This window comes from Parambassis ranga, chromosome 4, assembly GCF_900634625.1.
Source record: "Parambassis ranga chromosome 4, fParRan2.1, whole genome shotgun sequence".
NCBI classification, from domain to species: Eukaryota; Metazoa; Chordata; class Actinopteri; family Ambassidae; genus Parambassis; species Parambassis ranga.
The window spans coordinates 4,582,888-4,598,398 of NC_041025.1; the positions used below are offsets into that span (position 1 = coordinate 4,582,888).

General features: G+C 43.3%; 1 protein-coding gene across 4 annotated transcripts in view; it reads right to left on the reverse strand.

The window, feature by feature from the left end:
* The window catches only part of LOC114434912 (pre-B-cell leukemia transcription factor 1), a 51,071-nt gene extending 36,359 nt beyond the window's left edge, over positions 1–14,712 (reverse strand). For 2 of the 4 annotated variants that reach the window (XM_028404368.1, XM_028404365.1), the window contains exons 1-2: positions 14,016–14,667; positions 13,349–13,422 (exon numbers count right to left, since the gene is read on the reverse strand). In XM_028404368.1, coding sequence (XP_028260169.1) covers positions 13,349–13,422; positions 14,016–14,203 — 262 coding nt within the window. In that variant the 5' untranslated portion in view covers positions 14,204–14,667. The other 2 variants (XM_028404367.1, XM_028404366.1) reach the window with 2 other exon arrangements.
* Between the last annotated feature and the right edge of the window lie 799 nt (positions 14,713–15,511).

Sequence of the window (15,511 nt, forward strand, 5' to 3'; positions counted from 1 at the left end):
TGGGGAGTGAGGAGCCGCAGAGGAATTCATTAGGCGCGCCACTGCAGGGTCCTGGCTCGGAGCGTTAATGACATTGGAGGATAGGGAAACGAGACAGCCCGGACGCAAAATGAAATAAACATGAGGACTGTCAGCTCTGACAGCACCAGCAAAGGGGACAGAGTCATTTGGGCCGGAGACCTTCAGCCCATAAGATCAGACCAGACGGCTTATGGACCAAAACAATATTAGTGTGGGAGCACAATCATCCTCACCAAGCTCTGAGATTCACACTGACAGACACACTGTGTGTGTGCGGTGTGTGTGTGTGTGTGTGCCAGCATTGATCTTTCTGGGCTTCACTCTTCATATCATTAAAAATATCCATCACTCGGAGCTCCTGCAGCATTCAGATACACGACTGCAATTAAATTATTAATGTCACGGCACCCCACCCCTACCTCGCCCCCTCCCCACCACTACCACCACCACCAGCACCACCGCCATACAAACTGCACCCTTAATGTGGCTGCTGAAAGACATTAAATATACAGCAATCCTTGTCTGGCTTCACAGTGGATCAATTTAGACGACAAAAATAACACAGAGAGAGAGAAAAAATGGGCATGCTGGCCGCAGAGTATGAACACACAGGGACAGCAGAGAGAAAAGAGCACATTTGGCTTTTACTATTTCATGTCAGTCTCTTTGAATAAAAGTGTCAGGCACTGGCAGGTAGATGAGAAACTGGATGTAGATGCGTTAGATTCAAAAATGAAGAAACTTTATTACAGTACACATCTCTGAAATGTAAGTCGTGGTTTTATGTGTGTGCTGTGCTATACTGTGTTCCATATGATCCCATACTGTAACAAAGGTATAATCTGAAAAATTATACTGTAGGAAATGTTTCCAGGGGACGCCAAACAGAGACGGACCTATAGCAGCTTGTTGTTGTTATTATAAAGGAAAAACTATTGCAACTTCAGAAAATGCATAAAAACACAAACAGTCAAGAAGTGAATGTTTCCACCCAAATGTTTCGTTGACTTATGAAGTCACTGAAATTGTGACCGAGCCTCTGGAAACATTAACACATTTTTCAAGTTAATCTCTCCCATCTCTTTTGTCTTATACCATTACCACTGCCTGAAAGTGCATATGGTAAAAACATGTTTTTAATCTAACTTCATGACATGTATTGCAAAGACAAAAAACAAGCAATTAAAGATAACACATTAATCAGACAACAGATACATCGGAAACATCATGAAGCAACTGGTCGAAAAAGAAGCAAAGAAATCGGACCTGATCACCACTGGTGATGGGCCCGACTGGAATATTTGCTGCTGTTACTGATTTATGATTTCCACAAGTTGTAGTACATTGAGCTCTATTGGCAACTATTTAATTATCTCCTCTGAACTCGTACTGTTGGTTCCTTATTCTTAAATGTTTTTTTTAATCTGAGCCTTTATGTGCACAACACAGCACAGTGCAACCTATAAGAAACATGAGCTGCTAATAGAAGCAAATTAAGAAAAACCTCGACTTTAATTTGACAACAAACTAACCACAACTAAATAAAATCAAACAAAAGAAGCCAACAGAAATGTTTCCAGCGGACCTGGCTGGTACACACTTGTGCTTGTTGACTTTTGAGGTCTGCTACCCATCAGTGGTTGAAAGTGATCTGAAAAGTTTGTTTTGCTTTGTTTCACTTTCTTACGTCCTGCTTCTGATTTTCTTGTGTCGAGTATTTGCATCGTGTTTTATTGTTGAGCCCATGCTGCTGCTGTATAATAATAACTCCTCTGACCTCATACAGAAGTTTTACTTTTACTCTGCCTCCAACACTTTTCAACATTAAGTGGCACCCATGGGTTCAGCAGCTCATTCTTGTAACAACTGCAGTCCCATCACAATGCCTTCCAGCAGTATTCCACATGAAATTCCTGACGCTACCATTCCTCCATGGCTGCTTTCACACAATTAGGGGAAAAAAACATAAAACAACATGTCAGCTAGAAAACGTAGACAAAGAAACAACAATGCATACAAAGGAACAAGTAATTCTTCCTGAGCACGCCTGAGTATGGTTAGTGTTTGGAAAGGCCTCTTCATAAGAGCCTTTCATCCCTGTTCCTCAAAGGACACAATAAAGCTGTCAGTCAGTGTGTCAGTCAGTCAGGATGCAGGCCCCAGTCTGTAATGCTTTCGGACTGGGACAGTCTCCTCTAGTGGATGCTCCATATCTGACATGAGCGCTCTCACACACGCTGATGGAGATGTGGTCTCTTGTGATATGGCGACTGTGAATGGGTGGCAGAGATGACCCTTCTTTCTAAGTTGCTCAGCTTCAAATATGTGGCTCGGGTTACAGAAGGCATCTGCCTGTGGGTTGGTGGGGGGGATAGGGGCAGGGGGATGGGGGGGGCAAGTTGCTGACACCTGTCTCTCCTAGGACGAGCCCGCCTCCATGACGTGGGAGTCCACGGGCTGGCTGTCGGGACGGGCCCGAGACAGATATGACAGGGCCGCTGACAAGGGCCAGGCTGCACGCTGGGAGCAACGCTGCAGTCCAACACAAACAAGACTTCTGCTCTCTGCAGCAGGGCTCACAGCTGGCAGCTGAGAAGTCTCAGTCAGCGTGTGCACTTAAAAGCAAAGCTGGCTCCTCAACAATGCTAATCACTGTAGCATGGATGGACCTCCAAAACACAAACAGTGAAAATCAAAAGCAGCTTTAGCTGTGTTAGTGGCAAAAGGGCTCTGTGCTTCTCTGAGACTTCAAACTCTGCAGACAAAGGAGTGCTCTCCTCTGCGAGGAGATCCGTTCATTATGTCAGCCTGGCTCGGCACGCTTACATTTGTGAGCCCTCGTTCCAAAGCAGACGCCTCCTAATTGTTATCGGCTCTGTGTTGAGACAGTCTGAGCGAAAAACTCCACTCGGAGCTGATGAGACTTATAGCTGCAGAACACAACAAGTTGTGGACGTCTAGGTACAGCGGAGGGTGTGAAAGCAGCAGCGGTGCAGCTCGCCTTGCTCTCTGACCACAGTTAGAACAATATGACAAATTGGCCTACTTTTCCTTTTAATTAATCATGCCTTCCTGACAGCTACCTGTGCCACACATCATCATTAGTCAGGACGAGGAGGAAGCCCCAGCCACGTATAATAAGGGAGGAGGATGCACCTCATTAACTAATTTTACTCCGTTTATTTTTTTACAGCAACAAAGGATCGACACAATGAAGAATATTCACACCTGAATCTCCGTGACTGGGAATCGGCTTTGTCTTCGTATGTTATCAGATGATACAAACTTGTTCACAGTATACCACTATCTATACCAGCATGAGCAACTATGTCACAGTTTCTACACATTAGCTCATTTGGATTTGTAGATTTAGATTATATTTGATGTTTCTCTTTTAGTTTTGGCTTTTCTGTAGGTTTGTATGGATGTCCGATTTAACAATAGCCGAGGAATACTGACATGTTGCAATGAACGTATTATGTTTTAAGCTCTATAGAGCACTTTTTCCCCATACATTTGAACTTTTAAAAAGTAAGTATAATCAATATTTTTAAGAAAACGGGGAAAAAACTGCTTGGAAGTTAAGGCATGAATGATAAAGTGCTTTTTAGTATAGGAAACACAACAGAAGATCCCAAAAGAAAGAAAATATTTGAAAAAAAAAATCATGCCTGATAATACTAATCCATAAAACAGCATCCTTAAACATAATCAGTCAGATTTTTGAACATAAACCTCCATTTTCCCACTCCAAAAACCTCCTTCAGTCCTTTCAAGCCAAATTTTATACTGAAACATTTTAGCAATGTCATTTCGAGAAGACGGGGTTGCCCAAGATGTAATCAACAGAAATCATGCTTTGAAGCAACAATGAAGGCATATCACAGGATCTAAACGGCCTCTGACTACATTCGCTCAAGTTCAATTATTTAGACTATCATCTGTCTGGATTTAATTAAAGGGCAGCACTGTCCACAGAAAGCGCACACAGAAAAGGCACATGTGTGACAACAAAAGTCATTGTTCCAGCTCCTCACTGAGAGCTGACGCTGCCTCTCAGGACTCGGGAAGCCTGCAAGATGATTGACAGCTCCATCTTTATAGAGGCCATCCAACAAAAAGGCAGAAAGAGAAAAGGCCATCCCCGCCCACTGAGACGAACGCGACTGGAGACCAGGAGAGGGGAAAAAATACAAAATAAATAGCAAAAATCAAGGCAAACCGAGAAACACGCTATGCTTCTCAGATTCTCTTTTATGTTTCGGGGATACTGAACATCTAATTGGACTTATTGTTTACCACAGTCAGTTCATGTTTTACCTTCCACGCAGGCATTTTAACTACCCATATGTTGTTTAATGCAAAGTGTTGGTCTTATTCGACACGATAAAATGATAATTACCAGCTTCATAAGGCAATAAACACCTCGTTACATTGAGGATCTTGTACCCTGAGATCCCGCATAGATGCACAAAATACACTGGAATTGCTTCCATTCGCAAAGGGAAAGATATTTAAGGTGCAGATAGACTACATGCATGTGGAAAGAGGTTTGATGGATATCATCTACAACATGAAAAAAAAAGCTGTTAGGGTAATAGCCTTCCTGAACTCACACAAATAAATGTTCCACAGCCTGTGCTGACATAGTTAAAAATGAAGAGAAATGTAGCAATGTAAAATTCTCTACAAGCTGTTAATATTTCATGAGTAGCCGTTCTGACACTGACAGTGTCTACCTAATTTGTATGGCATGCAGGGAGAGGGGAAGAGAAGGAGGCTTGAGGAGGGAAGAAAAAAGGGGAGAGAAGAGAGAGTGGATGGAAGAAATAGAGGAAGATAAAGGTGGAAAAGCGTCTCCAAAAAAGACTCCAGAGTGTGCCGAGCTGGCTGACAGTGAATTTTTTGGAAGTCAGCATGGTACAAAGAACATTTGAAATGGCCCATTTAACAGCACTGTACTCCACTCCCAGCCGATGCCACCATTTGCATACTTCATATCAGATGAAGATGGATGGTGAAAATCAGTGTCACTGAGATGAGCGTTTTATCAAGGTTACACTATCCTCCAAACTCCTAAAACCTCTTTATCTCATCTCTGTTGTCGGAATATTAACTTATCAACACAATCTCTATACAGCAGAGGCAGGAGCACTGTGAATTCATCAGCTGGAATAGCAGTGACAGGGGGGCCAGCTGGCTTTCACAATGGCAGCTAATGATTATTTTCATTATCAATTAATCTCCTGATTTGTTATATTAGCTGATTAATCATGTAGTCTATACAATGCCAATCTCAGTTTTCTTATAATGATGATTTTTTATTGCTAATTTTATCAGACCCACAATGACAACAAACACCTTTGATTTATAATTACAGGAAACAGCGGGGACTATTCATATTTGAATCATTTTAGAATCCTTCCAGTACCAAAACTGTTGACAACAATGACAGTGATCACCTAAAATTTAGCTGCATTCATCGGTTCCTAGGTTCTAGCCCATTTAGTTGTACTTGCCTGATGCCAGCAGACACGTCATCACACTGCACAAATACCCACTAACAATGAGAAAATGAAGTCATTTCAGGGTCAGATGACCTGAGTGGACATGCTAGTGTTGGCTACATTTTTGTCACGCCTCTGTCGTTTAATCCAATGACGATTTGTCCTCTTTTAACATTATGTTATAAGACGTGATACATCAGAAGCATAACATGGCAAAGAACACATACATTAAGTCCTGTAGAAGGTATCAGTTAGGCCCTGTGATGGACTGGTGACCTGTCCAGGGTGTACCCTGCCTCTCACCTGTAGATAGCTGGGATAGGCTTCAGCCCCCCGTGACCCTGTACTACAGGACAAAGAGGGTTCTGATGATGGATAGATGGATGGATGGTATCAGTTAGCCAGCGTTAGCTTGTTTCATAGTATACGCTTTTTGTATTGTAGCTAAATAGCAAATGTATGCTGAAAGGACAGTAAGTAAATCCCCCTGGAGATGTTGCACTATATAACAATTTTAACATAATAGCTACTTTCTACACCTTCCACATTTTTCATATGGCTGACACTGGTCCAAACGCACTCCTGTCACACATGCTCTCTGAGATAGACACTAATACATGTGCTCTATAGGCCCAAAACTGCTTTAAGTCAATCTCCTTCCAAAAGCTTATCCTATCGGCTAACACTAGCTCCACAGCTAACAGGAAGAGTTTGAGTTTGAACAGATATATATATAAAAAATCTAATCAGGCTGTTATGTTTTAGCATAACAACAGCACAGTATGTGGCAGTGACCTCAGTGGTCCAACCACTGTTCCACTCAGAACCTATCCAGCTCTGCAGCCCATGTTTAGTGGAACATCATTATAGCTCTCACTGTCAGCCTACAGAATCCTTCCCTTTGTCTACATGATTAGCTGCTGGTTCCTCATTATGGAGGAGCAGGCAGAGCTTCCATTACAAGCCTTTTTGACTCCCACCTTTTTCTTCACTCCACTAACCATAACAATGTCATGGCAGCTATAGAGCACGAGGGCCACAGTCAGATCCACTGTAACAAGGGCCAAATCCAACAGGGGCAGACATGGCGGGTGGTTACACTTTAGAGGGCGGGAAAGAGTCTGCTGCTTACAACTTTTCTCCAGCCTGAAAGCGACTTCAACCAAGTGCACATCCTCCGTCTGCTCTCCTGGTGTTATGTTGCACCGCACAGAGAAAATGACAGACCATTTATAAAACAGGAAGTGGAGCTAACTACAGTAAGCATAAGCTATTTCTGGAAGAGGATGTCTGCAAATAACAAAGAGCTGTCAAAATCTAACAGGTCCACGGTGAAGTCAAATCAGCTAAAAAAATAAATAAAAGAGGCCGCGTCAATGCACAGAAACTCCAAGTTTTTGCGCCTGTGATCCCACCTGCTGTGACCCCTGCCGGCGACACAGACGATCACACTCCACGCTCTGAGTTCCACACCACATCTCACGGTGTCGGCAGTGGGAAGGCGTCCAAAACCACAATACATTTCTGCTCTGGAACATTTGTTTCCTTTCAGGGGATGGAGGGGGGGGCCCTCCCCCTCCAACACAACACACTCCTTCTACATTTTTCTGTCGTGCCACATTGCATGACAGTTTATTTTGGGAAGCGCAGGTTGGCACCTGAGACACAAAGCTGACAAAGCACTCTGTGTCACTTCAATGAGGCCAGTTGGTGCCGTGACAATGCCTCTGGCCCTGCTATCCTACAAGATGGACAACACTGCGCTGAATATCTTGGCAAAGTAGGAAGAGAGGCATCAGCTGTTTGCACAATTTTAACCTCAGAGAGGAAAAAAGCAAATGTGAGAGTGGAGGGATTCCACCTCAGATTACTGGACGCTAATAAAATCACCCATTCAGGGTGTTTCCTTTGTTTCTACCCAACGCATGCCGTGAATAGATCCAGCACATCCAGCTTCTTAAAAGGAAATGGATGACAATGACTGGATGGAGACAAATGTTACATTTAACTACTAATTTTCCGTTACATGCCTGAACCATATTTATTCACCACTTTTGTTTGCTTCTTTTTACAATGTGTTGCTGCTATTTATTAATAATGACCCCTGCGAGCAGGTTGTGATCAAAAAGAGACATGCAGCAGTGGAATTGGGCTTGCATTAGCCAATTACGGGCCTTCACAGTGTACCTATTGTTGAGCTGAAAGAGGAGTCAGCAGACCTGTGGATGCCGTCGCTGCCAGTCACTGCAGTCAAAAGGAAATTTTAATTTCGGGAGGAACAGTTTTCAGACTGGTGGAGTTCTGTTTCCCAGCACTGGCACATCTAAAATGCTACTTTCCAGAAAATGTTGTATAAATACACTACCTATACACACACACACACACTCCTGAATGCATATCCTGTTTCTCATAATGCAGTGGCAACTGAGTGCATATAAGATTACACAGACACAAAAGCAACAACAAAAAACCCCTGTGCAGTGTGCACACAAACACACACACGTACTGTAAAGTGACAGAGCAACTGCTTTGCTGTGTTAAATATCAGATGCAAATGAAAAGAGAAAATCTATCATGACTCTAATGTGGCCTGATAGGAGGGGGCACACTCTCCTCTGAGGAGCCGAGCAGTGTGAGGAGGGTGATGTATGGAGGAGCTGGATGAGAGGTGAAAAGCGTAGCGAGACGGACGGAGGGAGGGGTGGATTGCTGGGAGGGAAGAGAGGTGGTGAGGAAGGGGGGTGGGTGTGGGGATGGGGGGTGGCAGGCAGTCCTGCCAGACTCCTGAGAGCCCAGGGCAAAAGTGGAATAAATGTTGATTAGTGTTGATTTTGTCCAACGAGCACCCGGCAACTGACAGTGGGACTAAGCTGCAGCGAAAGGGAACCATTAATCTTGGTCTGGTTTAAGTAGTGTATATTAATTTGTGTCATTTCCACTACGTGGAGAGAGGCCTCTCTCTCCCTCTCTCTTTTCTTCCTCACTCCCTCCAGTATTTGAAAAGCCGTGGCAGCAGTGAACGTACAGTGCAGAAGCCTGGAGGTGGCGTCTGCAAGTAGTAGCAGCAGGGGAGAGTGGAGGAAATGAGATTCCAAACACTACATTATGGAAAATGAACTCCTGGGGGGGTTGGTATGGCAACCACATTCAAATGTGCCATTGCATGTTCAATTTAACGTGCATAACAAATTTGCCGACTTGATTAAATTCGTAACATATTAAGGAGGCTGGTGTTAAAAAAAAAAATAAATAAAAAAATATGTAAAAAAAAAATGGCAGAGCAAAGCTGCAGTGACTGAGATTGCACGGTGGGAGCTGATGGAGGTAAATGGCAGAACAGTGGTATTTTAGCGCAGGAGTCGACGTTCAGGGTAAAGATTGAGGCTTTTTACACTTAGATCTGCTGCCTTCACTCTGTAATCTCCGCACTGGCAGGGCTGCTCAGAACTAAATGCAATTTTTTTCTACAAACTGCATTCCAGTGGCCTTCAGCAGGGAGGAAAAAAATCATTCATCAGTACAGGAAACTCAAAAGTTAAAAATATATATATAAAAGCATGTAGTTCTTCCGTTTCACAAGGATGAGAAAAAATAGATCACTTTCCCTGTACATGTGATGTCAGTGTTAATTACCAGCTCAGTAAGATTCCTATAATTAAGCTCCTTAATATGATTAACATGTATCAATTAGGCGACTGACAATTTGCATAATGTATAATGTAACCACATTGTTCTATACTGTAATGGTATTAAGTCACCATTTACAATGCTGTCACTCGCTGATGATTCTGTGATTATGGATGAAATAAAGTACGAGCACGACGCTGGTTAATCACAACAACACACTTTCCCCCGCTCCTCGGAGCAGAATCAGACCTCGGCTCTTCCTCCTGCTCTCTCGCTCTCTGAGTGGATGATTAAGCAGAGAGATTGTGGAAACAGCTGTGGCATTTCTCTCTCCCCCGAATGCTGCTGTATCAGCAACAGAGGAGGATGGATAAGAGGGAAGACAAAAGCCGCACGTAACGCGCTGTCCGCTGAGATGGGAGGCACGGCCTTGTAAGTCGCTGTGTGATGCAGAAGGTAAAAAAAAAACTTGCTGTTGCCTCTGAACGAGCCCTACAGATGTTGTTACAGCTGCTGGAACCGACGCTTTCTGATGTAAATGCAGCCGTTATGTTTAACCTGTGACTGTGTGTCATCACACTAAAGCTCATACTGTCAGTGCCAACTAATGGAAATAGCTTTTAAAGCTGATTAATCTGTTGATTAATTATCCAGTTTATAAACTGTGCTGCTATATTTAAGTAGCGAAAATACTATTCTACAAATATTGAAGATGTCATGTGGTAAAATGTGAAAATTTGCCGTTTTCTTGAGTGCATAGAAACAAATTTGTCAAATATATTTCAGTGGCAGAACTTATCAAGAACCATCTTATCACCGAGTTGACCGTGAGTGTTAGCTCTTAGCTCTTCACCTGGCTGCTCGTATGACAGTTTTCGGATCACCATCCCTGATCACTTTGAAGTGTTGCCACAGTGACGTGTGGGCCTGAGCTCATAGTTCAGCCTCTGTAATACAAATAGGCAGATGCCAGACATCTGAACGTTCTGACAAGTCAATGCAGTGTCGGCTTCCATGCACCTTCCATAATCAGACCTCTGGCTCATTTCATCCTGTCAAACACAGCTCGGCCGCCCCTCACTAAAACACCCTATTTTCACCCTTCAAAAAATAACATTACATCACTGGGCTAGTCATTTTTTATAAATGGAGGATCCCCTAGGCTTGAAACCTTACACTACACAAACACGAGACCACGAGAAAAGCTGGCCTTTTGTTGAGGTTGAGAGGAAAAAAATTAAACAGCGAGTCAGAGCGGCGCATTTACCGAGCAGCTCAGTCAAGGAGTGGTTTTGTTTGACACTGCCGGAGATTTATGATGTTGATGAAGTGTTTACAGAGGTCAAGGCGGCTCATTTTCCAAATCAGTTTGTCAAGCATTTGCTTATCTCAAGAGGCTTTTTCATCAATCATAAGAAAAGACAAAACAGTCCACCTTAAAAATGATCTGAAACAAAGACAGACTTATATGATATCTCTATATTTACCAGCCTGTTAGGAATTCAGTTATTGAAAGGTTAAGGTTTTATTGGCCCGATAGCAGCAGCAGAGTCACACCGCTGGGATATATTTTTGGGAAAGTCTCTGTGAGAAGCTAGCAGAGCGCAGCAGCGTTGCTAGGATGAACACTAACACAGACAAACCCTGCTGCTTCTACCTTAGCTCCACATTTTGGACACATGCAGTCACATAATTAATATGCTTTATATATTTTCTGCTTCGTCTCCTCTTAGGAATGCCACACACACACACACACACGCACAGCGAGTGAAACACAGCATTCCTTTGAAGTAAAATAGACAGCCCAAATATGCCTGGAATGAAACAGGGTGAAGACGGAGCTGATGTCTGTGAAAATAAGTTTAAATAAAGTGTTCCTTCCTCCTCCTTTCCTCCCGGGTGTCGCTGCACTATTGTGCTTGTTTATACTGCGCAATATTTCTGTTGGCATTCCCTCACTTCTTCATCCCAGTAAAAATACACAGAGCAGGTCACAAGTTCAGGCCCTAGATCAGAGCCGGGCTTTGTGTCCTGCAGGTGCTGTCAGCTGCTCCGGGGGACAGCCAGGGACGGAAAATACAAACAGAGGATACACACTGTCTGCACACAGTTACAGCAGCTGTCTGGACTACACCAGTTTGTGCACTACAAATATGGTTCCTTCCCTCATTTACCTTTAGATTTCTGACACAACATAAACACTGCTGCCTCTGCTTCACTTGCACCAAAACAATCATAATGTAGATCTTCATCATTTAAAATTACAATAAAACACTATGTCCTCAAATTTCATCAACAAGATTGGACTTTTCACTGCAATCATTGAAATTTAAAATACAAACCAACCTCCTACTGACACAATGCAATCAGTGTGTCCATGTTATTGGCCTCCACCCCATCACAGATATATCAGTGATAGGGTGATATCAAACGTCCAACATTTCAGGGGTTTAAAGTTAATAAACTTCAATGTGACACTAACACAAGCTAGTCCCTGACTCTGGCAATGTCCACTACAGAAACCAACTTCAGAATATTTTACTCCCAATCCATTGGCATCAGTATCAGCCCTAAAAAAATTAAATATCTGTCAGACTATGAATGTAAATAAATTACTAACTGGATCAAAATAACTTACTTTAATACTTCACTTTCAGTCCAAAACACATGGTTTTGAGCTTTTTTTCTGCTTGTGTTACTTTATACGGAAAGAAAGTGGATCTTCATTCTTTATTTACACTAAACCTGACAGCACTGCTGAGGTGTCGAAACTGCAGAAGGTGAAAATGCATTAGCAAAAAAAAAACAAACTAGGCTTGTTAATTTGGAAATTTAACACCAAAAGCAGTCGGGCTTAATTAGAGAAACAACATAAATTGTAGTAAATGTTTCTCACTAAAACAACAATAGAACAAAACTAAATGAAAGTGTGTAACGTCATGAAAAGCAGCAGGTCTCCTGTGTAAACTCTGTATTTATAGGTTAGCAGCTGAAAGGGAAAAGAAATGGCTGCGCAGGCAGGAAAAGGTCCAAGTTACTTTGTACTCTCAGCAGAGCCGAACTTTGGATGAACTCCGAGAAGCGCCAGGGAGTAAAACACTACGCATAACTGTGTCACCCCCCCCCCCTCCAAAAAAAAAAAAACACAACTTCTAAGACAACATAAAGAGGAGCGATGCAGCAGGCTTCAAAACCACCTCCCCAAACCCCTCCTGCTCTCTCCTAAGGTAGTGACCAATTCAAGATAAACTGCCAGGGTGGAGGTGAGCGAGGTGAGCTTCAATGAAAGCCTCAATGAAAGCAGCAGACGAGGGTGGGATCACACACACACACACACACACCAGAGCAGCACCAGCCACTGCTGCCACACAGGTCAAGTATGAGCAAGTGCAACTTTTGGAGACAATGACAACAATATCTTCTTCACCCGCCACCCATTCCTTTTGATTTCATGCACTAATGAGTGTGAAGCACACAGAAGGCTCTCGTGGTGAACTGGCAGCTCTCAGCAGTGTAAGTTTCGAGGCGTCCTATGAAACGTCAGGGGAAAGAGGAGAGGAGATGCACGCTATCAGTCTGAGAGGAGTCCTTTCTGCACCAATTTCAAATATGTCACAAGGAAAATGATTTGGAAACATGACTTACGCCTCCTATGTTATGTTATTTCTCTCCTAGCAATTATTCTGCTGACATGCTCTCTCACAACTGCTTTAATAGAGAGACACAGTACATAATAGAGAGAGACGACTTGACAGTTAACTCACAAGGGGAGACATCAACGTGCTTGTGACAATTTTGCTCAATCCTCTCTATTATTCTACTAAAAAAAACTCATTCATATTTTGACACAATAATTGATAAGGACAGTTGGAGGTAATTGTCCACACTTCCTATTGTGAAACAGCTAAAACATACTACAGCTACAGGAGGAAACACATCAGTGAAATGTATATGCTGGATTGTGTTGTGACTGAATTTCCAACAACAATGTCAGACTGAACAAAAAATTGCTGTCTGATGATAAAATAGTCCCATCACACACACACACACACACACACACACTCAGCAGGTATACTGAGCCTGTGTGGATTTTTTACTGTATTAATTTTAAAGGCAACAACAGACCTCTGTCTGTCCCTCTCTCTCTCTCTTTTACACACACTCACACACACTCAGAATTAGTGCAAACGTACCTGTTTTTTCTTTGATTTCACACAACACATTGAAAAGAGCTGGCTTCATTCTGTGACAGTTGAGAGCGTGTTTCCTGCAACAGAAAAGTGGCTCCATAAGCAAAGACAGATTTTAAACCCAAAACTTTCAGCTGGGTCCAAATCACAGATCACTCAGTCTATATTATTGCTACACTGCTAAATAAATAGATAAATAAATTCATATTTCAACACCTGAGTGAGCAGATGTGAGCTGGAGCCTCACTGATTATAAATGTTTAGTAATTCCTGACCTTGGCTGTAAGATTTTAAATGCTTACCTTCTGAATTGAATGTAAAACTTGAATTAAGTTTGCTGCAAGCTGCAAATCCCTTAACAGACTCTACACTGTAACCAGATTATATATATATAATAATTCATAAGCTGCATCTGTCAGTGTGCTTTGACTACGTTAACGTGAAAAGTGCTGGAAAAAACATTTTATTCGCGCGGCGTAATTTAACTGGTGTAAAAAATTATATTAACACCTACATCACAGTGTGAAATAAATTAAATTAATAATTGTATAAATATAACAAAAAATTCCAATACACTACACACACATATATTTTTTTCTTTCCCATTTTAAATTCTACTTTGCCGCCCTCGCCGCCTCCTCCTGACACTGAGCCGGTTCGTGTCTGTTACCTGGCTTGGGCTTCGTCCAGACTCTGATCCGTGATGGTCATAATTTGCTGTAAAATGTCTCCAATGTCCTGTTTTCTCCCGTCGCCGTCCGTTCCTCCGGTGCCTTCCTGCATATGCTGCGGCAGGCCGGGGTGCCCTGCCATGCCTACCCCCGTGTGAGAGTGCATCAACCTCGGCTGCTCGTCCATCTCTTCCTCGATCCCTCTTTATCTAATTCTCAGCGGCGCTGAAATCCTGCAAAAAAATACATAAAAAAAGAAAAAAAAGAGGGAAGGAGGTTGGGGAAAATCCCGATATTTACGCCGCGCACCTGGATTATTTTTTTGTGTGTCCACGGGTTGGAGCGTTTTTGTGGCGGAAAAACACGGGGTTTCTGTTGTGGGGGGGAAAAAGCGGAGAAACGAAGCCTCCTGCTCTCTCTGCCTGCCTCTCTCAGCTGGTCGGAGCTGAATGTGAAATCTGATCTGAACTGCTGCTGCCTTCACTGGAGTAGGGTGTGCGTAAAGAGATAGGCAGCTTGCTTCCACTACTAACATGCACGTTTTCTGTAATGTCGCGCAGTGATCCAAAGCCCACACTGTGTCTCTTCCTCTCTCTCTCTCTCTCTCCAGATTAAAGTGGCTGTGAGGAACGAGAAGTGTGGACTTATTTCACTCACTTCATCCTCTTGCTTTTGTCATGTACAGTACAGGCTGAGCGGGCGGCAACACGGCAAAGAGCACAGGAGTCAGACTCCGCCTACGCGACATGATTGGGAATATACTGTAAGACCATTTAGCCCCACCTTGAGGTGCCTCTCATGAAGCGTCGATCATTGGACTGTGTGAGAGTGGGATGCAGAAGAGAAGCTGGAAGATGTGGCTGCTGCTGCTGCTGCTTGTGTGAACGTGAGCCTGAACTCCACATAAATAACAGCAGGTCCCTCCTTCTGACCCTCGCTGGTTCCATTTCATCTCCATGCTGTGCCAAGATAAGGTGCACACCAAACAACAGGCCAGCCCTCCCATTTGTTAAAAATATTTAATACAGATTTATAGCTTGAAAATCCATCTTCTGATGAGACGTAATGGACACACACCTTTCAGGTTGAGGAATTCTGCTCTCTCTCCTCTCTCCTCTCTCTCCTCTCTCTCAGAGACGAGCTTGTTTTCCTGCAGCAGGCACATCGACTTTGTTCATTCATTTTCAGGTATGTTGCAGGGCTCCGCTTGGCTGACTTTGGCAGGGTCCTCCTAATGTAAGGCGGTGACCCATGTTGCGCAGCCAAGCAGCAAGGCCCGAGTGTGTCTGGCCAGGCTGAAAAGTGCCCTTCAGGCCCAATGCTGCCTCACTGCCGCGTGCTTCCCTCCACCACTGAAAGCCATTCATAGGGAAGAGAGAGGAAGGAGGGAGGGGAAACTCCACTGTGGAAACGAACATCAACAGTGTTGTGCGAATCACCAGCCTCGATGTACACAAGTGTGACACACACAAAGAAAGGAGTCTATGCAAATACT